Genomic DNA, 25,760 nt, shown 5'->3' on the forward strand with positions numbered 1-25,760 from the left:
CGAGACGCCTGCGGCTAGAACTAATGTAAGGCGGAAAGACGAGCTAGTTAATGCATATGCGTCATTGAATATTTAAGCGCAAACTGAGACATGGACAATAAATTGAACGACAAAGCGCTGCTGTCGTTTCCCTTCTTGACTGTGTCTTAGCTGCACTAAAATTCCCGATAACGGCTAAAAAATATTCTCTATCCACAGGGGTATCCTTGTGGAAGTAACGAAAAACTTCATCTGGCTTCATTGTCCGTTTCTTCGTATGGACGTTACTTAACAAAGCGACCGAGAATCGCAAATCCTATTATTCTTTACGCTCGACTGTGTACCCCACATATACGAGGCATTACATTGTTGACACTCGTGAAATGACACGGGCACATAGCTTGTCGAATCGGGTCGGAACAGCACATTCGATACCACACGATCGCCTTTGCGCGAACGCGGCCGAAGACGTAACGCTTGTACTGTCGTTGTTGAATTTCAACGGTGAGTGCAGGAAAATGCCATCTATATAACGGAAGACAGCACCAGCTGAATTCGTTTTCCTTTTTTTTTATGCATATGTATATATCTCCACCTTGGTAGCTTATCGGATAAGCTGTTGCGCTGCTAGGCTCGAGGGCACGTGGGTTCGATTCCCAGCCAAGGCAGCCATATTTAAGTAGCTCGAATGTTGACCCGAAGGTAGCGGGATCGAATCCCGGCCACGACGGCCTTATTTTCGATGGAGGCGAAAACGCTTGAGGCCCGCGTGCTTAGATTTAGGTGCACGTTAAAGAACCCCAGGTGGTCGAAATTTCCGGAGCCCTCCACTACGGCGTCCCCCATAATCATACCTCGGGACGTTAAACCCCAATAATTATTATTATTAGATTTAAATGGCAGCGAAATGCAAGCACGTTTCCGTACCATAAAGAGCGGAACGTTCGGTCGCCGTCACATGCGGGCGAGTCACGTGACCTTAGCATGAACGTCACATGTGACGTCATTGGTAGAACGGCACGTCGCTGTCGATGCTGGCTCTGACAGCAGCGATGCTGGCAAAATAGTGAGAACCACCTAGCGGCACGGCGTATTACTGGTTTATTACTAACGGCGTATTAGTTGCCAAAAAATGACACTGGAAAATTGGCGATACTTGCGCAACGCCAGGCAGGACTGTTCTTTCATTCAAATTATGGCGGTGATATGACGTCGCACGTGACGTTTATGCTCGGGTCACGTGACTGCCGCATCTGACGGCGATCGTTAGTTTTGTTATTGCGCTCTTGAGGGTACGGAAACGCGCGAAAAGCAAAATACATCCTTGCAGTTAGATTTGGCTGCACCTCAAAAATCCCAGGTGGTTAAAATAAGTAATCCGAAGCAACCCTCCCCCTTATTCTGCGGTATACCTCATAATCATATCGTGAATTTGATAACGCAAAACCCCGTGGCTTAATATTAATATTTAGCCTTTTGTTTTTAGTCTAGCTTGTGTAGGTTTAGAGAGATAATTTGAGAGAGGAAGGACTTCATTGGCCAACGTTAGGCTTGATGCTTGAGCCGTGGAAATTTCCAGGTCATTGTCTTCTTTTGTCTCTTCCCCATGTTTCCCTCCACCATTCCCTGTGGCCTCAGAGCATGGCCTTGTCTTGGGTCTCGGCGGCTCTTTCGGCCAGTCGGATAACACGGAAAATATTCTTTTTTGCTCCCAATTTTTTTCAGAACTGCAACCTGAGTAGTATTTGCGATGACGTCAGAGAAAGTGGCGACGCCATTTTATGCTCTGTTCTGTCTCGCTCTCACTCACCACGCAGTGGGAGTTCGGATAAAGAGAGAGAAAAAAAATGATATTCCGAGCTTAGCTTTGAGTCGCGCGGGCTCGAACATCCTGCGCAGCCGTGTCACGGACAAGAAGCACACAGGTGGTGGTGCGGTCTGCCGGCGGCATACACCTCCGTTGCCGAGCTTCAACATTTTCTCTTCTTTCCATATATGAAATTGCGGGCACTTAACGGAGCGCACCTGCGCCGCGCAAAATGCGTTCCTGACGTCACTCGGCTGCAGCCGCGCAGCAACGTTGGCAAGCGCCCAGATGACGCAGGATTCCAGCTCACTGCCAATCTTTGAGCTCTTTGTTTTTTTTCTTCTTCTCCAGTTCATTTTCCTCCCTCTGAACTAGCGTTCCAACGAGGCATACCAAAAAGTATACTGCGCGCCATATTGTTTGTGCTTTGTTTAGGCACATTATTTCGTTTCAGGTCACCTACATTTCCTTTCTTTTTGATGACGAGATACGTTTTGTTCACTGCCGGTGAAACGTAAAATTGTTCCAACCAAATAACGCTCTTTACGTCGTTCCTAGGTTGAAGAGAAAAAAAAAAAAAACAGGTTAATTGTTAAAAAGATCACCGTCTAGAGAATAATAATAATATCTGGGATTTTACGTGCCAAAACCACGATGACTATGATGTACGCCGTAGTGGAGGGCTCCGGATAATTTAGATCGCCCGTGATTTTTTAACGTGCACCTAAGCCTAAATACACGGGCCTCTAGCATTTCGTCTCCATCAAAATACGACAGCAGAGGCCGGGATCAAATCCGCGTCTTTCGGGTCAGCAGCCGAGCACCGTAGCCACTGTACCAATGCGGCGGCGATTGTCAAGAGAAAGGCAATTTAATTGAACAACGTCAGTACATGCGTGCATAATTTTTTGAATCCTAGACCTAAACGACCGAGAACATAGCTCTTCGTTCGTTGATGCCATGGGCGTGAACTGATACGGCGTTTTGGTCCCTTCGAATCTAAAACATGACTCCCAGGTTGGCTTTTAGTGAACATTCGTATCAAGCTTGTTGGATCCGCAACCAGTTCGTTTCTAGCCACACAGTGGTTATGAGGATGGGTTTGTTAGCTTTGATGTAAGAGCACACACGTATCATATTGCTCAATGTAGTTAACAGGGTTCATTAAAAAATGACGTCATTGGACATAAAACGGGCGCAACGCAATTTCTCGTGCACTTAGAGACAACATTTTAAAGCAATAAATACAACGTTCACGACTTTTTTGCATTGTGAATGACGATAATACCTTGATGGGTGCTTTCTGTGCTCAATTTCATGGCGTAAGCATTTTACAGACACAAAGCACAAACACAAAAAAAGGGGCTAAAATTGAAAAGAATGTGTTGCATGTAATTCACCAGACTTAATCAGTCTTCCTGCTCGCTTTGCTGCCATAATTTTTTCGCAGCGTTTCATTCCTGATCAGCCTCATTTTACCGGGCATCAGAATGTTCTTCCAGGTACGTTAGCTGAATTAATTTAGCGGTTGATACTTATTCGTGTTTCTTTGAGTTTGTACGCACGCGTTAAGCTGTCCTGAATGAAAAACTGGCAACATGCTTTAGACGTAATCAACTATTGTTCGTCATCTGCGTAGAACCTGCCATTGTGTACGTTACTAGCTCGTTGCCTCTACCCCTCTCCCTCATTTTTTTTTCAATATTTAAGAGGAAGACCAGGCGAGCTCGAAGGGACATGCTTCCGAAGACGCAGCGTCATCGGGGCTAATGTTCTACACATAAAATACTGGTTTTGAACCGCAGTACTGCCGCAGCTTCTCAAACCTTGGGTAACCTGTATAGCAGCTAGGACTAATGATATGAGGAGGAACGCGGGTGTGCTGTGCGCGTGCCGCCGCCTATACGTGCAGTGCTTCTTTTCTCTTCCGGTAGATATATAGAGAGAGATAGCGAGAGAGAAAAGGAGGGCATGCCGTGAAAGCGGCACGTTCTATGCACTGTACATCCGGGTACGTACGCAGACGAGCCACGGTCCTCCGCCTGGTTCGACGCCCGGGTGCCGGGCCCCTAGAGGCCTTGCGGCTGGTCTGGGCCACTACCATCGGGACGGCGGTGTTTGGGTGCCTAGAGAGAATGCTCGCTGGGACAGTCGTTTTGGCGCCGAGCTATCGCAGGAAGCAGCAGCAGCAGCGGTATAGTTGGCAGTCGTCAAGGCAGGCAGTCGGGCTGTAGGCGAGACGGTCGCAGAGATAGATGTCTGCCGCTGTACAGGGCGCTGCTCTCGCGTTGTCCCTCGACAAGGACTGCTGACAAAGGGTGTTCGTAGGGATCGGCGCTGAGATCCCAGGCGGCACGCAAGTGCACAGGCACCTGTAGGCAGCCACAGATGTCCGGCCACGTGCGTGTGCTGGCTGGCTGCTGCTGCTGCCATGTCTGTGTGTGTGCTGCGCGCACGCCAGCAGTTGAGAGTGTCTGTGCGCGCTCACACACAGACACACTCCTCGCTGTATAGCTATAGCTTGTTGTCCCGAACTGCTGCCTGCTGCTGCTTTCGTGCGTGCATGCATGCCGCCCGCGTTGCTGATTTCTTCTGCGGAGAAGAAATATATAGGCCGCCTTGGGGGCCTGCGCGCGCGAGCGCTCTGCGAAACTCCCGACAGCCGCCAGCGCTCACGTTTCCTTAGCGTATTCTTCTGCGTGTACACGCGCAAAGCGCGAAACGTACAGGCGGCGACGACGCTGCGCGCGGGATGAGAGACGACAGTTCGCGTTTATTACTGCGGAGCCACACTCCGCTTTGAGGGGCGCGTTTTCAAAAGAGGAGACAGCGCGCTCATTTGGCGAGTCGTGCGTCTTTAATATATGTATTTTTTCCCTATATCCTTGCGCGCGGGCGCAGCAGCGCGCCGTCGCTGCAGATTCGTGATGCGACGTTCGCGCGTGCGCCGGCGGATATGGTCGACCTAACGCCTCGCTTCGCTGCGTCACGTGACCTACGACAACTGTTTCTGCGTCGAGCCGGCGAACTCAGCTGCTGCCTCACTGCCGTCTTGTTTTCGTTTCTTTGATGCCTTCTCTCTCACCTTCGGTGATCTCGAGCGGAGCTGCGCCTCTGTACTACAGATAGACGACATCATTCTGTCTTGCTGTTACAATTAATTACGTTCATATTTACGGAAGTTCACCCAACCAGCATCATCATACCAGAGATAGTGGTTTCAGGTTAGGAAAGACGCCTATTTCTGCAACCCACGTAAAAGCGCATGGCGGTGCGTCGTTGGGGAAGGAGAGAGAAACATAGTATATAGAGGAAAGACCGCCTTTCGGGATGAGCGCCCGTAAAACAACCGCAGCGGCGGTCGAGGGGCTAGAGCGTTCGCCCCCAATGCGGGAAATATCGAGCACCCACCGCTTTTTCTAATGGGGAGCCAGTTACCCCGACCTGGCGCTCGGTGGTGGGCACTCATTTTTCCAGAGGACGGCCTCTCCTTACCTCTCCCTTCTTTCACTCCCCTTCCACCCAACGACGCTGCGCCGTGCTCCGTCTTGGGTTGCACAAGTAAGCGTCTTTCCTCTAAAAGCACTACTGCTGCTGCCCGTATACACTACCAAGCGTCAGGTCGGGGTACCTCTCTCACCTTTACAAATATACATATACGGTGCATGACGGCGGCGGCAAAAACCAGCCGAGTCTGTCCATATAATTGCTATCGCAATAAAACAAGTGGATGTGCGGCAGCACTGGGACACGAGACCAGTACCACGGCCGCTACCTTCTTTTTTATGTAGCGGCCGTGCCAGCACCTTCCACATTGGAGGAGGATGCTTTAGCATTTTACTGCCGCTGCGGTCCTCGTACCAAAGCGTCAGATACAGCGGCGTGCTTTTGGCAAAGTTTGTATCACTTGCTCGACGCGTCACTTATTTCAAATGTAAGCCTCTTTCAGCCCGACATTCGTCGCGCAATTTGATCTTTACATATTGATCCATTCGAGCTATACCGGGAACCTCTATTTTAAGTGCGAAGCATTTCATAGCGAACCTTAGGCACCTTGAGCGTTTCTATCTATCTATCTATCTATCTATCTATCTATCTATCTATCTATCTATCTATCTATCTATCTATCTATCTATCTATCTATCTATCTATCTATCTATCTATCTATCTATCTATCTATCTATCTATCTATCTATCTATCTATCTATCTATCTGTCTCTGTCTGTCTGTCTGTCTGTCTGTCTGTCTGTCTGTCTGTCTGTCTGTCTGTCTGTCTGTCTGTCTCTGTAATTGGTCCACAACAGCATAGCACCTATCTACTGTATTTTCTTTTCGTTGTAGTAAAAGACAGACTTTGCGTGCCGCATGACACCATTTGAAAAACAACGTTCCCGAAGATATATACTGAGCGCTCTGTGACTTCCTTTGATTTCACGACGAACGGAGTTTTATCGTTCGTCCTCAAATTACGATTTTCCTTTTCCCCTTTCTTTCCAATTCCCCACTCCTCCGTGTATAGGGAAGGGGAGCTATACGTGAGTATGTCGCCCTGAAAGCGAACCTTAAGTGCCAGTAAGAACAACAGTAGTTGCCCAGAAGACTATGAGAACGATGACAATATGATAGCGACGACCGCGCTATGACGCTTGCTTCGTAAACACGAATTACGACAACGATAGCGTTGACAACACAGACCGCAGCAGAAACATTGCGAATATATGATAATGTTAAGGAGAAGAGAGATTGCTTTCATTTCATCTGCTCAGTAATAGAGTGCCTCAGGAACAGTTTGCAGATGACGTTACAGCGTTCGGCAACTCTGGCGACGACTTACAGTGAGTTTCCTGCTCACCTTGCATTCTTGAACACGGCAATGCAGTTCTGCCGAAGCCCACAAGCTGGAGCGCGGTTCGTGAAAGGGAAAGGTTGTCATCTACCTGTTTTGTAGCATGAATACCGGACCCGGGTGACTATTTCTTCAGCTGAGAAACTTAATTTCTGCGAAATCCGTTTGTTTTCTCTTTCCAGCTTCAAATGACGAAGGGATAAATGAAAATTTTTCACCTTGCCAGGTGACGTTGAGTTTACTCGCGTCTATTGTGGACCGAATAAAGTTGTTTCACTCACTCACTCACTCACCTTCATTCTCACTTGCATTCTTGATATATGTCAATAGATTCAAGATATGCTGTTGCGAAAGTGCACTCGGGGAAATTCATGACAGTTAACGCGGCTTACTCAAATGCTTCTCGATTTCAGCCATGAGATGACGGATGGCGAAGTAGGAAAAGGTCTTAAGACCATTGCCTGTTGGATCGATTTCACTCGAGAGTTACAGAACTCTTAACACTGCAAGATGTTGATTCTTTTTTTTTTTGTAGAAGTTGTGATCTGGAAGCCTAGGCATTTTTCAGAGGTTTTCTTGATTTTTCGTGCAGAAAATACTTAGTGTAAATAAAAAGACAACAAGCTGACTGTTATTGACGCATGCGTCGCTTTGTGCGTGCTACGAATTATCATCTCCGTTTTTAAGATATATATTTTCAAGTTTTATCAAAATTCATAAATTCATTTCTCGTTGGAGTATTTAGAGCGCACACTGCGTCCTACGTCTTTTCACTTTTTCTCTCTCTCTCTCTCTTTTTTTTTCATCAGCGACCCATTCTTGTTATTGTGTCTTAGTGCCGGTGCCTTACATCTAATCCTGCTACATGTGAAATCCCCGGTACACCTTTGAGGCCTGCAGTCAGAAACTTCGGTGTTTGTGTGTTTTGATGCAACGCAACATCGCGGTAGCCTTTCTTTTACAGACACCACAGTAAGACTATACACAGCAGGCTAAACGTTCATCATAGCTAGGTTAAAAGATAACTGTCATCTGTTCGCTATACGCGTCTTGCTATACGTTGCTATAGTTTATAGTTGCTGTACTATAAAGTTCGGCAGTGGTAGCCATTAGGTAGAGCTTTTCCCACAGCCAATGGGTTCATCCTCGTGCATTTTACAATGTGTTCACTCTCACGCATGTATTACATAGAAGACACAATAATGCTGTCACAAAATTATGAGTGTTCAGTTTCATTGTACTATGTAATGCAGAGGAGGTAAAACAAAATGAAGTGCAAATGAAGTGCAGCAAAATGAAGAGCGGCGTTCTGTAGAGGCTTGCCTAACGCAGCTTCATTTACTGTGCCACATTTTGCTTTGCTGTGCTACATTTCAACGTGATTGCAGAATGTGAAATCTCACACGAAGCCACCACATTCCCCTCCCCCAAGTGAATCCACACCACACAGTCCTGTCCCTCGGGTGAAAGATTTATAAATCACAGTCATGAAGTGTAGCTTTAATATAATTAGTGAATCGAGCTAATCTTTGCTCATAATAATGCATGACGGCAAATCGGCACTGTAGCTACCTAATTACGAAAACCGGTAAAACTGTGCGCATTATGCACAGCGGTTTCACTCAAAGCTCACTTTGAAGCGCACAGCAGGCAGCTTTCGGGCCACCTTTGTTCATTTAATAGGCGCCGCTCACTTGAAACATGAGATGTCCCTTTTACAGCTGTCCTAATCATATGTGGCATTACTAATTGCAGGCGTGCGTGAAGTATTATTCTGTCGGTCTGATAGCTATCAGTAACGAAAGAAAAACCTAGATTTCAGATGTAGACCATGTCAAGTCATCATGCAACTGTGCGTAGGCTTCTACAGAGTGTTTCAGCTAAAAAGCATCAAGTATTAAAAAATTAAGCATAGGCGCTACACGTCTGCAATTAGCGCAGTATTGTTCTGAGCCATATAGAGCACGCCAGAATATTTTTTCCAATACGCGAAGTTCGGCAATTAACAAAGATTGCTTAATGAACTTCTTAAATAGTAACTCTAGAGAAAAGTTTTCAAAACAAAAGTTGTAGCGCTTGTTCAGAAACATTGAATTTTACAATCTATGTTAAGATAACTGCCCTGCTTAATTTTTTTTCTGGCCTTTTTTTAAAGCGCGCGAATTTTAAAAAATACCACGTGACTGCCACCAAACGCGCGACGCTTTTAGTGCCCTCAAATGTAAGTTGAACGAATTAGCAAAGGCTGCTTCGAGCACGAAGGTCGATTGAGCAGGCTACCGGTGACTGCGATGGACGTTAAGTGACAAAATGAGCATACCGTTTCAACAACAACGAAAGAAACATCTTCAACGGAAAAGCGGCAGCCACGGAGCAAATACTACATGAGACCGTCGGCAGCACTTGATGCAGCGTAGGCATTTTTTCTTTTCTTGTCGCACCAATGAAGAAGCATATTGAAAGGGGCGAGGGTGACAGCGTGATGAAGGACCGAGATAAAAGATTCACTCACACGGCACGGCCGCTTTTTCGTAGATTTCTTTTTCTTTAGGCGGTACGCCTCTATCATCATTTAGCGTCCATCGCAGTCACCGGTAGCCTGCTCAATCGACCTCCGTGCTCGGAGCAGCCTTTGATAATTCGTTCAACTTACATTTGAGGGCACTAAAAGCCCCGCGCGTTTGGCGGCAGTTACGTGGTATTCTTTAAAATTCGCGCGCTTTGCATTGCAATTAAGCAGTGGAGTTATCTTAATATAGATCGAAAAATTCGATGTTTCTGAACAAGCGCTACATCTTTTGTGTTGAAGATTTTTCTCTAAAGTTAATATTTAAAAAGTTCATTGAGCAATATTTGTTAATTACCGAGCTTGGCGGATTGGAAAAAAAACATTCTGACGTGCTCTATATGGCTCAGAACAATACCACGCTAATTGGAGACGCGTGCCACCTATGTTTATTTCTTTATTGCGTGGTGCTTTTTAGCTGAAACACCCTGTATATGCAACAACAATGCAATGGCCTAAATGCTTTGTCATTGCCTGTCCTTATGTAGACGCATCCTCTTGCGTTCGGCCAGGGCTTGGGACCCCTATTTCTTCCGGTGTGTTCTCTTTCCTACCCCCTCACTATTTTTCAAGGCAGTGGACCAGACGTACGCCTTTCAGGCGTCTCTACCTTTCCTCTCTTTGGATCATCTCGATTTCTCAATATACTCTTTTTGATACCACATGTAGGTGTATAAGCGTATATACCCGGAGTCTGGTGCTGATAGCCGCTGTTTGCGGAAACTGAATTCAGAGCTCAAAAAATCGCCCAATGGTTCTTAGGTGGAGTAGTTAGTTCATGAACGTGTCCTGCGTGTTTTACTGCCCCGTATTTTTCGCTGTTCTGCCATAATGTTAAAAAAGTCCCTCGACTCTGCCTATTACGGTGGCGCGAACTAGATATCCAGAAATCTATTTGTGAAAACGTTCAGACTGACGCATTGCTTTCAAGTATAAAAAAAATGAAAAAAAAGGGAAAATTGTTTCATTCTGCTTGTTTGATTTAGTTTGTCCTTGTGTGGATGAGCAAGCAACGGGTGCTTGTACAAGTGCCACCTGTTAACGTTGCAACTGCATAAAACTAGTAACAGCGCAACTACACACCGGCGTTTCCCAAAGGTCGCGCGACCGCGTTGGTCGCAACTTACACACTGGCTACTACGGATAGGAGCCGCGAGCCAAAACAATCACTTTTACAGCAAAAGCAACCATTTACGGCTAATTGCAACCGGTCGCCTTGCGACTTGAGTGTGTGCCAGAACATGTACGACCAAATTGGATGCGCTACATTTTGAAGTCGCCGGGTTGAATATAAGCCCTCACTGTTGGAGTTCACCCTACCTTACTAACAAGAGTTAGACCTCTGGTAAAGCACAGATGCTCCACACCTGTGAGACGTAGAATACTTTAAGAGAGGCTATCCACTACGCGGTGCGTCATGCCTCGGTGTTGGAGTGAGACGCGAAGAACGTGCATCTAATCACACCTAACAATACTCTGAAGCACCTTGGTGCCGAGAAGCAGGTCGCGTGGTAGGCACAGCGTGCACACACTCACTTCTGTCCCTCGTCCGGCCGCTGCTCCTGGAGCCCCTGGACTGATGAGTCTGTTGCGGCTGCGTCTGGGGCGCCTGCTGTTGCTGTTGCGCCGGCTGATGCACCGTCGTCGGCGTCTGCTGGCGCTGGTGATGCTGCTGCGGCTGCTGTTGGGGCAGCACGTAGCTGACGTCCCTGGAAAGAAACGTAGTTCCCGTAGTGGTGGCGGCGGCGGTTGGTGGGAGTACCGTGGTGACCGGCGCCGCTGTTGCGATCACACCCGCGTGGTGTCCGTACGCGGTCGTCCTCGGCACAATGTCCACAGTTGACGGGAGAAACACCTCGCCGTGTACCACTTCACCGGTACTGCCGCTGCCGTCCACCACAACCGCTGTTCCGCGGCCGGCACTGTCCTTGACGAGTTTCAGATGTTGCTGCTGAGTCTGCGCCAGTGTCTGGCCATCGTCCGAAAGGATTCGCACCGAGTAACTGCCGTCGGCAGAGGCGAGCAGGTACGGTTGCGCCTGAGGGTGGTGGTGGGGCGGCGGCAGTTCCTGGAACTCGCCGTGAGGGCCCGGAGATCCCTGGTTGAGCGTCATCATGCGGTAGTCGCAAGGCATGTGATCGGGACCGGCGGCGCCGACGACCGCGAGCTGTTCGGGGGTCGGCTGCGCCAGCGGGTCGAGAACGTACATCTCCTGCAGGCCGTCCTGGTGCGCAGCGCCGACCACCACGGCCGCCTGCGACGGAGACACGGGCCATTCGACTCTCAGCTCGGCCAGCTCGGGCGAGCCGCTGGGCGTTGTGGCGGCGTCCTCATCTTCGACCGTGCCGACTGAGACTATGGCTGGGACCAGCGCTGGCGACTGTACAGCGTTATCGGAGGCGTCGTTGTCCACCTGATCCTCGTCGGCGATATGTCCGGCCATAATAGTTGCCGGACAGGTCTCGTAAGCCACCACTTCTTCGACGACCTCGTATTTAACCTGCACCGGTTCGTCGTCGTCCACGCCCTGCGGTGCTTGCTGATGCACAACGATTTCGGTGACTCCCTGAGACGACTGTACCGGAGGCGACAGAGACTCACGTTTAGGACTCCCATGCTGGACGTTGTCGCTTGCCTTCCTCGGGACTAGTACCTGTGCAGGTGCGTAAAGAAGATATCACCGCTGTGACGTGCAAGATATTTTTTTTCTTTTTGAATAAAATATTCATCTACCCTTCAAGACTATCCTGCTCGCGTAATGGTGAATTGTTTAAATGGGGCGTTTTCTGCTGGCGCGTTTTTTTTTCTTCCTGAGGACGAATCCACGAAACTTTCTTCCGTAAGGGTTCTATGCCATTGGTCAGCTGACTTCGCTGATATGTCTCGCATCAGGATTGGCTGAAATTTCTTCTTACGAACGATCCAAGCACAAGAGCTTTTAAATGCGAAGAATTTCTTAGCGAACCCTATAGGCACTTTGAGCGTTTCTATCTACGTATCTGTCTATCTATCTATCTAGCCGCCTACGTCTGGGTGCTCTCGTGATCGCCTCCTTAACTTGGTGTAGGCCAAAATTGTCATGGGAGGGTAAGATGATTTGTCGAATATGACTGTCGGGTCATGACATGAATAACGTGAAAATCCTGTCTCCTACGTCGTCAAACCCTTTCACCCAGACACGTGTGGCACATGCCCGTATACCACGGGCCGTGGTACACGGGTATACGCCTTGATTGACAGTTTATATCTACCCCAGGAACAACGAGAACAGACACTGGTAATTTAAATGCGAGAGCGTTAAGAAAAACCGACACCGGCAGCGTTGATCCGACGAGAGAAAGAATAAAAATTAAGATCCTAGCAGGAATCGAACCCAAGCATTCTGCGTGGCAGTCAGGCATTCTACGACAGGGCCACGCCAGGTCTAGGAACTGCTTTGGAAAAGAAAACTATGCAGGCCTAATGTCGGTGCAACGTCAATTGTGATTCTACTGCTGGCTATCCAATTTTATAATAAACCGATAAACACAGCGCTCGTGTCGTCTGTATCTTTGTCCTTCGACTGTGCCGCGCTGCACGTTTATCCGAACATGTTAACTTACCAACTCGCCCAGCTTTCTGTGCTAATTCACTAGATATGTACACCTATTACACATTCTTCGTGTCGGGTTAACGTCAGTTGTGGTTCCAGTGTTGACTACGCTTTTATAGCCCTCCAGTCAACATTACATTTGTATTCCTATGATTCAGCAAGCTACATTCCAGCGCTGCTCGACCCCGGATGGGTATATGTTAAGGAAAGTTATGTATGATATTCACATGATTGCACCATAACGTGCACTTCGCTTCAACAACATGGACGCCTGTGCTCTAACGTGAGTACCGATACCACGTCAGACCATAAGTTACCATTTCAACGCCAGTCTAGTCGGCGTGCCTGGTGTGCACACAACTCATCCAATGTGCACACAACTCCTCCGTTTACAAAAACACGTCGATTCCCCTCGTAAAGCTTGGCTCAAGGCCAAAAAATACAGAATTGAACAACTGGCTGCCTGCTTCGCGTAAAACCGATTCCCACAAGGCGTGGGATCTGCCAAATTTTTGTGAACATGGACTCTGAACATCAGGGCAATTCATTTTCTGTGAGCTGCCGTTGTTGTGGTTTTTTATCTCTTACGCTTCTATTTTCATTTTTGTCTATCTTTCGTTCTAATGAGCATCTGCACTACGAGAAGTGAAAGAAAGTGCTTCCAAATTTCAGGGCGCAGGATATCTATTCGCCTTCATCGCCGGTTGCGGCTTCAAAAACAAAGCGCGCTGGTTGATGGATGTTTTCTGCGCTTTTGCGGAATTCAAGGATCACGTAGATTTCGATTACGTGTTTTACCTTGCGCTGCATGCGTCGCTTAATAAACGGTAATAAAAAAGGATGATTATGTGTGGATTGTCATGACAATAATCGCAAGTGCTACGATATACGCGAATTCCTTCACAAAACCACTGATATGTGTAATCTGTAGGGAGTGATTCATAAGAGTCTAAAACCCGTGAAAACACGCACAAGCCACTGTCTATACACGCGAGGAGCGGATTTTCAGTTGGCAGTAAAATGCGGAAAAGTTGGCGACATGAGCTTTCATCATTTCCTGTATCAATCAATCAATCAATCAATCAATCAATCAATCAATCAATCAATCAATCAATCAATCAATCAATCAATCAATCAATCAATCAATTAATTAATTAATTTAGGTAATTGTTCAATTGACATTCGCCTGGTTCAGAGCAATGCCTGCTAATATGGTTAATGTGCGAAACAAACTGAAACAGGGCACGCCAGGCAGAAGGAAATAACTACTATGTTCGGCGCTTGCAGTTCTGTCAGAAGTCGTGCAAAAATCTAGTGAACGTGGAGATTCCAAACTGGTACACAAGACCATCTTGTACTGATCCACCACGTAAACGAGTACATCTTGGCTCCAGTACAATCTTCCATTACTGCTTAAGGGGTGAGGAAAGTCTATTAAATGGTATAACGGACGCCAGAGTACCTGCGTGGATAAGTTAATCATGTTCGCCGTGCCGTCCCGAAAATTTGCATTTAGTGAGATGCGAGTCAAGTGAATCGCATCACGACATAAGTACACATGTAGCGAGCAGGTAAGCCCATTTGAGCCGTGCCTCTTTAATATACCTGAATTTGTGACGAAGCGTTTTTGATGCTCCTAAATTAATCATACTAACTTGTTTCCTAGCGAGCCGCCTATAGTGAGTGAATGGCAGCAAAGTTCAGGAACTCGGAAATCATGAGTTCTTTGACCGTGCTCATCGCTGAAGAACAATGTAGCCTATTGTAGGGCAACTGTGGAATGACTATCCTTCTTCGTAATGCCGGGGATCGGAAGGCACACTTGCGGCTGTCGTAGGCACCACGGAGGTTCGACAGTGGTCCTGGGTACTATTCTGGACATTGCCAAGTTCCGCCATGTTATCAAATTCCCCCCTTGGTAAGCTCAGATTGGACCAGAGGTCTGCTATGACCTTTCTGATTGGATTAAAATACCGCCATTACGGAATTTGACAATTTTGCGGAATTTGAGTGTCCAAAATAGCACCCTTGCTGCTGGTGTAAAGGCCGACGGGAAGGTTGTCCCAGTCAAAGGATAATTGTAGTCTTTCAAAAATGTGACTTGCTGTTCCTGAAACTGCAAGGCATTGGTATCATGACTGGGCACTGGGCAAAGATGTTTGATGTGTCTAGCGAGATTTTCAAATCCGACGTGTGTTGGAATTGATCTTCCCGGACGATCATGATTGCAGCGTCAGTATAGGGGCGCACCGTGGTAGTCTTGTGTACGTGTGTAGCGCGCGGCCATGTAAGGTTCCGAGAGTTCGAATATTCGCCTTGCATGTATTCGTCAGAATCGGCGAGCTGTGAAGTAAAAAGCACGGGAACAGCACTGGATATGGATTGAGCATGGATTGCGTTCACAGTCATGGCAAGGACATGGAACTCGCCACGCGGCATACACGAAAGGCGGCCGGCGCTTTCCTACGGTGACAGTAGCATAGGTTGGCGTATCTACGTTGGTCTTAATCCTGCGCGTTGTTGTGTATTGCTGCCACCAGTGACCAGCAGCTGCATGTTAAATGTGGAAGCACACAAGGCATGTTCTACGAGCCAAAATTAGGTGCTTCAAGCCTCGATTTCCTGGAAATGAGGGTCACACCTGCTTCTGGTATCCCCAAAGAATGCAGTGTTTTTCGAGCGGAATAGTAAGAACACTTATGAGTTTTATACCCTGGTTTACGGGCGGTGCACACGCAGTTGTTTACCGAGAAAAAAAAAATCTGGCTGAAGAACTAAAGGGACGCCGAAGTGAAATGCTAAAGAGATAAGCGGCAAACGGACATCTGTAAAGCAAATGTACATGCAAAAATAAATGAAAGCGAATGATATGGACAGTAGTGAGAACACCGCATACTGTAAAGAGCTTATAGCGTATAAATAAATATAGCACTGCGCTATATAGAAATTTATAGAAATGTAGGGTAGATTATAGTCACTTTTTGATTAGCGAAGAAAAGCTGTAATTCTAGAACGCACAAAACCTCAACATAGGCTTTACTTACAGGAGTTCCTCCCATGTAGAAAGAATCAGAATCCATGTAAATAAATAAAGAATGATTGCGAAATCACAAGACGAAGCTCTTGAAACCGTGGCTCGGGTATGAAATTTAAGAAGCCCGAGCTTTTCTTTTTTTTTTTCTTCTTCCATTTTTTTATCGAACGAACAGGCTATGAGTGAACCGCGACAACCAATATCACCACCCTCGAAAAACACCAGCTTGTTTCAGGCCTTCGGCGAATATTTGTAATTCGTTTGTTTCATGCAAATAATTTCGAAAACAAACGATCTCCAGAAAAATAGCCCCACTATTTTGTAGCAGCTCAGCGATCGCTCGTTGGACGGGTGTAGCTATAACGAAATTTTAGGAACCTACGACGACCGCAACCAGATCTGACGTACAAGAGTGATGTGGTCATTGTTCGGCATCTGGAACGCAGCACACGTGTAAGCGAACACACCAACGGGCGCGTCAAAAAGTGGGCGTAACGGCAAGCACACAGGCACACGCAAGCCACATGGCGGCTGGCATGCACAAGTTTGCCGGCAGCGGCTTTCTTGACAGAGAGAGAACAACAAACCTCGTCACGCGCGCTCTTATTCCCCGACGGAACCGGTGTCAAAGCAACACACACTGTCGCGAGCCGGCGCTAACTCTACCGAGTTAAATCGAGCGAATTGATGGTGCCACCAAAGAGTAAAAGGTGGATGAACGTGAGAAAACATCGGTGCTATGGGTTCGGTCAGTATGTGCCCGCACGTAGGCTTCGTCGTTTTAGGCTTACTCGTGCTTCCGATATTACAGAGATGCCTGCACCATCGGGAGTTTACCGGTTTGTCCCTCATCGCTTATGTGGCACGGGTACTGTGAGAGTACCTCTTTTACAACCCTGCAAGCACAGCCCTTTAAATCGAGCTTTCATCTTTACATCACGCGACACGCAGTCAGTCGCCTCAGGTAGACTATTAAAGTAGACGCTGCCGCAATTCCTGCGCGTTATAGAAGCTCGAGCGCGCGTTTTAGAGCCCAAGCCGCTTGTCCCTCTTCGACGGCTTCTAGCGTCCTCTTTCATGTCAGATCGTGTAGAACGCTTAGGTCATGCATCGCTATGTTCATTGCATCACGCGCGTGGGCTTGTGTTGTAATCTCTGATCGAGAACATCGCAGCTAGAGTCTGAGGGAGCGAAATCGCTGTTCGGCGGGGCTTGAGCCGGGGGTTTCGCGTTAGGCTTAGCGCGTGCCGTGGAACAGGGCAACGAAAGGGCTAGGACGTCTCTCAGGGGCGTCTCAAGGGTCGCTGGTGTCCCTCACCTGGCCATCGGGCACAACGGCGACCTGTGCAGTCTGCGGCGGTTCCAGGCGTCGTCTTTTTTTCGTCTGCGGTTCCGAGTTGCCCTCGTCCATGTTGGCACGAGCAGCCGGCAGACCAGTTGCGTGAATACCGCGGCCTGCCAATGCGTGACGTCGGCGGCAGACCTCGGGGCGGAGCGGGGGCGCGCGGGGCCACGCCTTCGCGCGAGCCTGATAGGAGAGCGCACGCGGTGCCGGCCGCGTAGCGTGGCGCGCGCGAGCACGGTGTGCGCGCTCCAGCGATCTCGCGTCAGGGAGAGCGGGGTTACTACGCGATGGCAGCCATTGTTGTTGTCCTCCGATGCCCTCATGGACCCCGTATTCTTTCTCGCGCTGCAAATACACGCTCTGTTTTTCATTTATTCCCCCCCTTGGGTCTCTTTGTAGCTTGATTCTTTCCCGCGATTCGAACGAGCCACACGCGGAGAGACCACGTTTGGAAGCGATGCATGCTTCTGTGTAGGTGTGCTTACCGGTGGATGCGAGGAATGTGGCACAAAGCATATACGGATGTCGGAGTTTAGGGATGGTGCGCGTGTTGCTGCATTTGAGAGCAACCTGTTGTTTGGCCTGGCGAGAAGATAGGCGAGAGAGTTTAGGGCCGAGTTTTTTAGTGCGAATGGCCGCGTAGCGTACAGCGTAGCAGCAAATGCTACAAGAGAGATGCATTGTAGATTGAAATAGACAGTGCCCAGCGAGTAGGCTTTCACTGTCGTCCTTTTATTCCAGATATGAATTTCTTTCGATCACGTCGACAGGAGCGTGGTCTTTGAAGAACATTAAACTTCAAGTGTTCGCCCATGGACGCAGGACTCTGCTTGCTCACTCACAACTCATACAAAGCAACCATAACAGTTAATACCGCGAACAACTTTTCTATTTGTTTTTAAACGCTCGCCATCGTGTTCTCTGTCCTTGGTTGTCGTTTATTCTTGCGTTAGAGATAGCGAGACTTTTTGTTACTCGGCTAAAACACAAACGGCAAGGTATTCTCAGAAATAGATCCTTTTCATATAGCGATGTTTAACAGTCTTGCTTTATCGCCCCTTCCCAAGACCGCTGGCCTGTCCAGGCGACCGCGTCGCGCCTTAGCTGCTATATAGGAAAGCGAGCCGCAGCTGTTGCACTCACGAACAATCGGCGCGGGAAGCTAAGCCACAAATAGGAGTGTACAATAGTGAGGGTAAGTGAACCATATAGCTTGCTTGAGCTTTTTTCTTCTTTTTGCGTTTGAGCTTGTTGATAATAAAGGAATGGTTCATTAATGTCACAACGTATCACAAGATAAACGAAAAAATAAAGAGGCGGGCTGTCATGGTTGGAAGACTGAAAGGTACTCTTTTACGTATCTGTCGTTTGTTTCGTACGCACATGCACTTCCATGTCCAGTGTCGATTAGTGTATTTCGCGAAGAATGTTTTCGCTATGGACAATTTATTTCCGCAATATATGCCTGACAACTTCTCTACTATATTTATAGAAGCGACGCTATAGTTAGCTGTTGCCTCCTTTGCAGCCTACTTTTACCACAATGGCGCATTGAAGCCACTCATGATTACGGTATATTGATTTTAACCTTTTTCATTGCTTATTGGATGTACAGGTTTAGTTTCTTTCTTCCTCTTTTTTTTCATTTCTTTGTTTCCGTCTCCTCCTCGCGAAGAGCAGGCAGGAGTAGTGCTCCTTCTGGTGGCTGCTACCTGTCTCAGCCTTGGTTTTCTTTTCCCTCTTTCAAGTGTATGTGCGTTATCACGCTAAATAATTTCATACTGTACGATTCATTCAGCTCTATTACACCATGACCGCCACCTTTACCATATAATGCTGCAGAATGTATTGATGTTAAACACCATGTCCTCATATGTAATCAAGCTCCTTCCCAGAATTTTTTCTCCTCTTAAAATAAAAGCAGAGTTCCTGCGTACGCATCAAAAAGCGAATCCATCCAAAGATCTGCTACAGATTGCGGCAAAGCAGCTCTAAGTCACAGTTTAGGGTTTTAAGACAATGAACCAACTCGCCCAGCAAAACATTTTTTCACCTCTTGGGAATATTCCTGTAGGGAATACGCGTCGATCATTTAGCACTGTACGTGCATCGCTAGTTCTTATAACCTCGCAAACCGCACTGGCATCTCAGGTGGGACCCGACAACTCCACAAACAGCCCTACACTAGACCAGCTTAATTTATTTAGGGTTCACGTGGCGGCCGTTTCTAGTTTCAACTCCCAGGGACAACCTGTCATCCGATTCAGATATTACGGTGCAGTAGCTATTACTTGCAGCATGATGCGGTGTTCTGCGTCTGCTGGATAGAGAAGGAAAAGGGCCAACTTTGATTTAATTTGCGAATGCCATGAGACGACACGTTTTATACGATGAAAGTAAACACAAATGAGGGCGTCGTTGTAGCTATCTAAGCACTTAATTACCTCCTTCTCTTCACATGCAGTTTGAAAGATGTGCGTTTGACATGCCTGTCTTCTTATTTTTTTTTATCAAATGGGTGATAACGAGGCTATAAAAATATAGCAGTCTAGGCGTGGAAATGACCATCGACGACTCCGTAAAGAAACAATGTGCTTTCTTTCTGTACCACTGCTCTGTATTGAGCGTCCCAGCCAAGTTTAGAAATGCTTAAAAAAAGGAAAGGAAAAACTCGTACGAGATGCCGTTATTAGTCGTACGCGGTGTTTGATCATCTGTCCACTTTCACCAACGATATTATGTTAGTGCATCGGTAACTTGGTTAATTAAAGAAAAGTAATTAAAAATAAATTATCCTGGCTATCATTAGCTAGGCACCCAGTGTACACCCTACAATTAATTAAAGCGTAGGCCTATATTGCTCGTTTTTGAAATCCACGCACAAGTTAACAGCTGAGCAACTTTAATGACTACGTGAGCGCTGACTCATAGAATAATGCGCTTCACAAGTCGCAGCTGCAGCGTCGGCGTGAAACCGGCTTCCACGCTTATGCATAATTTATTTCTATGTGTGAAGCAAAACAAACGAAAAGACAGCGCTTGCACCGATAATGTCATGTTTTTCTTAAAATGTCGTGACATTTCGCATCTCGGCCGAGTTTTTATTTTTATTTTTCCTCTCATTGTACATTCTTTGAGTCATTTAGAGGCTTCCTATAGACGTGGTTTATAATTTCGATTTTCAACAGAAGCTATTAGAAGAGAGCGTGCTGCCAGGCGTGCAGCACCCATGACATAGCGAGTCAGTCGGGCTGTTCGACGTTGTTATTGCGAGACATCCTCTCAGAAATTGGACCCCGCCACGGTGGGGTAATGGTTATGGTGCTCGATTGCTGACCCGAATGTCGCGGGATCGAATCCCGGCCGCAGCGGCTGCATTTCGATGGAAGCAAAATGCTAGAGGCTCGTGTACTTATATTTAGGTGCACTCCAGGTGGTCAAAATTTCCTGAGTCCTCCACTACGGCGTCCCTCAAAATCATATCGTGGTTTTACGACGTAAGACCCCAACAATTATTATTATTATTTGAGAAATTGGGGTTTCTGGCTAATGACGTCCAACCGTTGTCTAATGTTAACTAGTACGGCTAAGCAGCTGGCTCAAAGGAAAAAAAATCACAGCATATCCACGGAGTGAATGATGATGAGTGGGCGAAGCTGCGGAGGTTCATCGGTAAACCGTGAATCTTCCGTGAATTCTGCCCAGTACATCATCACCGACGTGAGATCGGGCGCGTTTATACTAAAGGTTCGATGAGTTATGACGACTTGCAGCACACTTTAATTTTACATGTACGCTGTGAATTTTCATTGTTTAGAAAACCATTGCTTAGAAAACATCTGGCGTCTTTCGTTAAGCAGCTGGCGTCTTTTCGTTTTGCTTTAGAAACATCTGGCGTTCTTTCGTTTTGCTTTTACAAAACATCTGGCGTCTTTTGTTGGTTTATTTCATCAATCAACGGCGTTTTGAACAAAATTTTTATTGTTTAATCACGCACAGGAGAAATCTCACCAGGCACTACCTTGGAGGTAAAGAATGGCTGCTAATGGGAATGAGAGACAGAAGAAGTCGGCTTTTAGCTAACGCTGCGAATTTTTTATTGTTCAACAACGCACAGGAAAAATCTCCCACCGGCACCACCTTGCAGGTCAAAGCGTAAGACTGGTTACATACTACGCTACGAGGGACGAACGGGTGCCGCTATAAGGAGCTTCGCCCCTAAAAAAGTCATTCACCCATTTGTGGCTCGATGCAGCAAAGGAATTTCAAACTGATTTCTCATATAGAAAGCTTCTCAGCTTGCGAAAAATTGGTCCTGGTCAGGGATTCGGACCCGGGACTTCTCGGGAAGGCGGCTTTACCGTCGGATCTAAAGGCTAGCAGATCGCTGCGCCAGGTTGAATTCATCGATATCTCTAAGCACATTGACTAAATACAACGAACCAAATTCTGCGAAAGCCTCCTAATTGAAGGAATCTTAACGAAAGAAGCAAAAGATAAGTGTTTCCACCTGTATATGACGTTAAGCTATAGGAAGAAACTCTAAATTGTGGCTTCGTGCTGCAAGCTGTCAGATGATATTTGCCTTTCGTCATATTCATCCTTGCCGCGAGTAGCGCCCAGTCAAACCAAACTGCACGTGCAACACCGCATAGCACATCTGACGTGGTACATGCTCCCTGCATCGGGCGCATAATGAGGCGTAATCAGCGTGCCGCATCGCAGCTGATCGCCTCGTTGTCACCCCCCTGCGCTGACATGCCCGTTACACCTATAACACGCACGTGGACTCATTAACAAAACTAGCGGAAGTGATTGGCGTCAGGCACCGCTTCCGATTCCCGCGCGGCCGGGCGTTCCAGTAGCAGCGCTAGAAAGGAGGGTGTAGGTTCGGAAGTTGTAGTCGTAACCGCACAGCCGACTCCGACGCGTGGCTGACGCCGGACGCCACGTGCCGTCTGCGCCGGCCGGCCGGCGCTTGCTCGCTCGCGCATCACACGTGGCACCCGGACAGAGACGCACATGGTGCGCCGGTACCGTACTCGAGCGCGACGTCACACTCGAATAGCCGGCGGCGTCCTCCCGGTACCGGCCTGTCTCTCCTTCATCGAACGCTCTGCTGCAGGCGGCGAGCGCAGACAGGCCGTCACGGCGTTGGGCGTCCTCTAGCCTCCCACCTGGTTCCTGCGTATATTGCGTACGCTTCTTATGAACTCGCGACGCTGAGCTTAACGTAGACAATGAACCCTGACTGATAGCGAAGGACCTTCGCTGTCGATCAGTTTTTACAAAAAAAAAAAAAATTCGAATGAGCATCGTTGTTGTTAAGTTGCAAGTCATCCTGAGTGTGGCCTCATGAGACACTAAATCTTAAAGCTACACTATAAGAAAAAATCGAGCGTTTGGGGAGTAATGTTGCCACACAACTATAATCGTCACCCCTCGCGTACTTTCCTTTCGTTATCACGGCGGTCCCGGCCCTTCTCAGTCACGAACGCCGTGCGCGCTATTAGCGTGACATAGCACTCTTTATAGGAAAGTGGCGAGAGCCGGGTTTTGAAGAAAGGAAACGCAGATAAGCCAGATGACGATTATAGTTGTTTGACAGATATACTCCCCGAATACCCGATGGATGCGGCCTCCGCGGTTAGCTCCGACAGCGCGCTACCGGAGCTAATGGCGCAGGCCACGGCGTGGAGTATATATTTCTGACACCTTTCGTGATGCGGCGTCGATCGCGTCGATTAAGTTCTTCCTTTCTCGATTTCAGACAAGAAAAAGGTACAGATGTCATTTGACACTATGGGATAACTACGCATCCGGAAGTATTAGCCGAAAAGCTTACATAGGGACAATTGCTTCTACTGATCACTGTGTCGGACTTATCTCTGCCGGGATAACAGCGAGGATACTTATCAGCGTGAAATGGGCGCTGCTATCATGCAGCGTGGAGTTGAAAATTTGCCGCACGCACGTTCCATGTAGTGTCTCTTTTACAATGGTGTATTACAGCAATTCAACGTACCTTTACAAGGTTCAACCTTGAATGAATCGCACCGGTCGATCAATTTTCTGGCGCCCATGAAGCCAAAAGGAGCGTTGTTATCACAAGACACAACACTTTCTCCTAGAATGCCACAAAGAAGCACAGTATAGGCTTCTGATAGTGCCCACTCACTAGAAACGCATCTCGCATCCCTTGTTCCCCAGGCACCACAAAGGGAAGATATATGTACTCAATTAAAGAAGCATGCATAGCGTACCTATAGTTTGATCATTTTGACTGTGAACTATAGCTTCGCGATGACGTCAGTCCATGAGGCATGGCACCGTTTAATTATTACCTTGAAATTGTCACTGGTAAGTTTATCCGGTTGAACGTTTCATCTGGACCTGATAAGGTATGTCAATCAGTACAACTAATGCCGTGTTACGAAATATGATGACGACTACGATTGTTTTTCACTTGAAGTAAGCATTTCTTATGATATTTTAGAAGGCTTCTATGACGACTTATTATCGTGCTCTCAACAACAGTGCCCGTACACCTAAGAGTCAAAACACAGGCGACCGTTTTTGGGTTTCAAATGTAAACATGCATCTTTTCTTTATAAATGTCAGCTATAAGGCCGCTGGTGTGAATATCTAAAAAAGCTCTATGTCATATGCACGCTGCTCTATTTATGGCAAAGTACGTTCCAAATCCCAACTCCAATCATGTCCACGGCTTTTCTGCCACGATTACGTATACCGCTGGACAATGTCTATTGTTGCATTCGTGAAACCGCGTCGTTTAAGCATGCACGAGCTTGTTCGAAGCCTCTGATATTGTGCGCTAAGCATTCCACAGGATAGGCCTTGCATTTTTTTGAAAATTAGAGCCTCAGAGAATGGCTCCTTACAGTTGCGACTTAAGACTCAGATTTCTTTGCTTTCTTTAGATTTTTTGTTAACCTTTCAAGACTTTGAGATGGTTCAAAACAAGCCGCATCGGAGTCTGCATACCACATCACTGATACGCGTGTTATAGATGATGCAGTCCCTGACAAGTGAGGTCTTAGACACTCACTTTCTACGTTGCTACAGTTTCCGAAAGCCCGTGACTGTAAGCGTGACAGCAGCGTTGCGTGGTCACACAGTTAATACATCTCTCCCTGCTTTACTCTTATTTCTCTTCAGTCCTTTACGACATATCCCCGGCGTATATAAGGTAGCAAACCAAACGTGCATCTGGTCGACTTTCTCACGCTATCTCCTCCTTTTCGTGCGCTTTGACCTGTAACGTCAAACACCAAGGCGAATCTACTGTCTTGCGAACTATAGGTCAAACCATTCTGAAACCACTGCTTTGAACAAGCATTTTGAAGGATGAAGAACCACCCCTAAAAAACCACTGTAATCCGTCTGTAAGCGCCATTCTTTGCACGGTGTTTACGCAGGGCCCGGAGCTCGCGCGCCGGTTGCTTCACTCAAAGCACATTTGAGAGCGCAGTAGTACGGTCGCGCACGAGCGCAGTCACTTAAGGCGCATTCACACTTGAGAAGCGAAGAGAAAGCGAAAGCGCCAGAGCGGCCGGAAAACCGTTTTCGCGCGCGTCGGAAATGTTCACATTTGTTCTGCCTCTCCAGCATGCTGTCGCCGCCGCCGCCGCCGCCGCCGCCTTCGCCACTTCGAGAATTCATTCTCTTTTCCCCGTTTCCTGAGCATTTAATTTCGTACCGAATTCAAATTGAGCATGCAAAACACGGAAAATAAATAGCTTTCACCTTTTCAAACCGCCGTTTCGGGAGATACACCAGCAGAAACTACATAAGCGGACACGGCAGCAGTGGCTGCGGCGGCGGATTCACCCGGCTTTGCAAGAAGCGAGACACGTTGGGGCACGCCGACTCGCTACTGCTACACCTTTTTCTACTTCCAGTGTTCTTGTCAATCGTAATCCAAACCAGGTTCTCGAGGAACGCGTCCTTGTCGAGGCTGTGAGTCTTGTCGTGCTGGACGGGTAGTTTGCAAATGCGCCGATGTGAGCCACCGCCGACGCCTTGGCCGCCATGTTGAATTTGCGGTCTGTTGTTTACGTCACGTGATTTGAGCTAGCGCAGCCAAAGTACGGCTTCCCGTGAAGCGGAAAGGCGATCCGCTTTCGCGTGGCGGAAAAATCGGTCTCGGACCGATTTTTTCGCGTCCGCCTCGCGGCGTGGTTTTCCGGCCGCTTAGGCGGCGAAGCGAGTGAATTTCCGGTTAGTTTTGCCGCTTTCGCCCCCATCGAGGCCAAGTGTGAACGCGCCATTAGCTCGATTTCAGCTTTCGCAGGCTTTCTTTAAACGCCGGGAAGAATCACCACGGAAAACGTACGCTGCCACGAGAACTTGGATCGGTTGTTTTGGAATGCCTTCTATAGAACATAACGAAACGCACTTGGCCCAAAAGTAAATATTAAAAATTTTGCATAATTGATCTTAGTTAACGAACCAACTAAGCGCGATATAAAAAAAAATTACCTAAACGGGTGCCGCACGACAGCAAACCATATGTAGTTGGTTTCATTCAGTTGCGATTATCCAGTTTATTATATATATTTTTAATATGT

At 47.5% G+C, this 25,760-nt stretch overlaps 1 protein-coding gene across 1 annotated transcript in view; it reads right to left on the reverse strand.

The window, feature by feature from the left end:
- LOC119393288 (uncharacterized) overlaps positions 1-17,293 on the reverse strand; it is a 32,559-nt gene extending 15,266 nt beyond the window's left edge. Inside the window, exons 1-2 of the mRNA XM_037660221.2 lie at positions 17,143-17,293; positions 10,735-11,851 (exon numbers count right to left, since the gene is read on the reverse strand). Coding sequence (XP_037516149.1) covers positions 10,735-11,851; positions 17,143-17,235 — 1,210 coding nt within the window. The 5' untranslated portion in view covers positions 17,236-17,293. The remainder of the gene's footprint in view (positions 1-10,734; positions 11,852-17,142) is intronic.
- Positions 17,294-25,760: the final 8,467 nt, after the last annotated feature.

Source organism: Rhipicephalus sanguineus, chromosome 5 (assembly GCF_013339695.2).
Source record: "Rhipicephalus sanguineus isolate Rsan-2018 chromosome 5, BIME_Rsan_1.4, whole genome shotgun sequence".
In the NCBI taxonomy this organism is placed as follows: domain Eukaryota; kingdom Metazoa; phylum Arthropoda; class Arachnida; order Ixodida; family Ixodidae; genus Rhipicephalus; species Rhipicephalus sanguineus.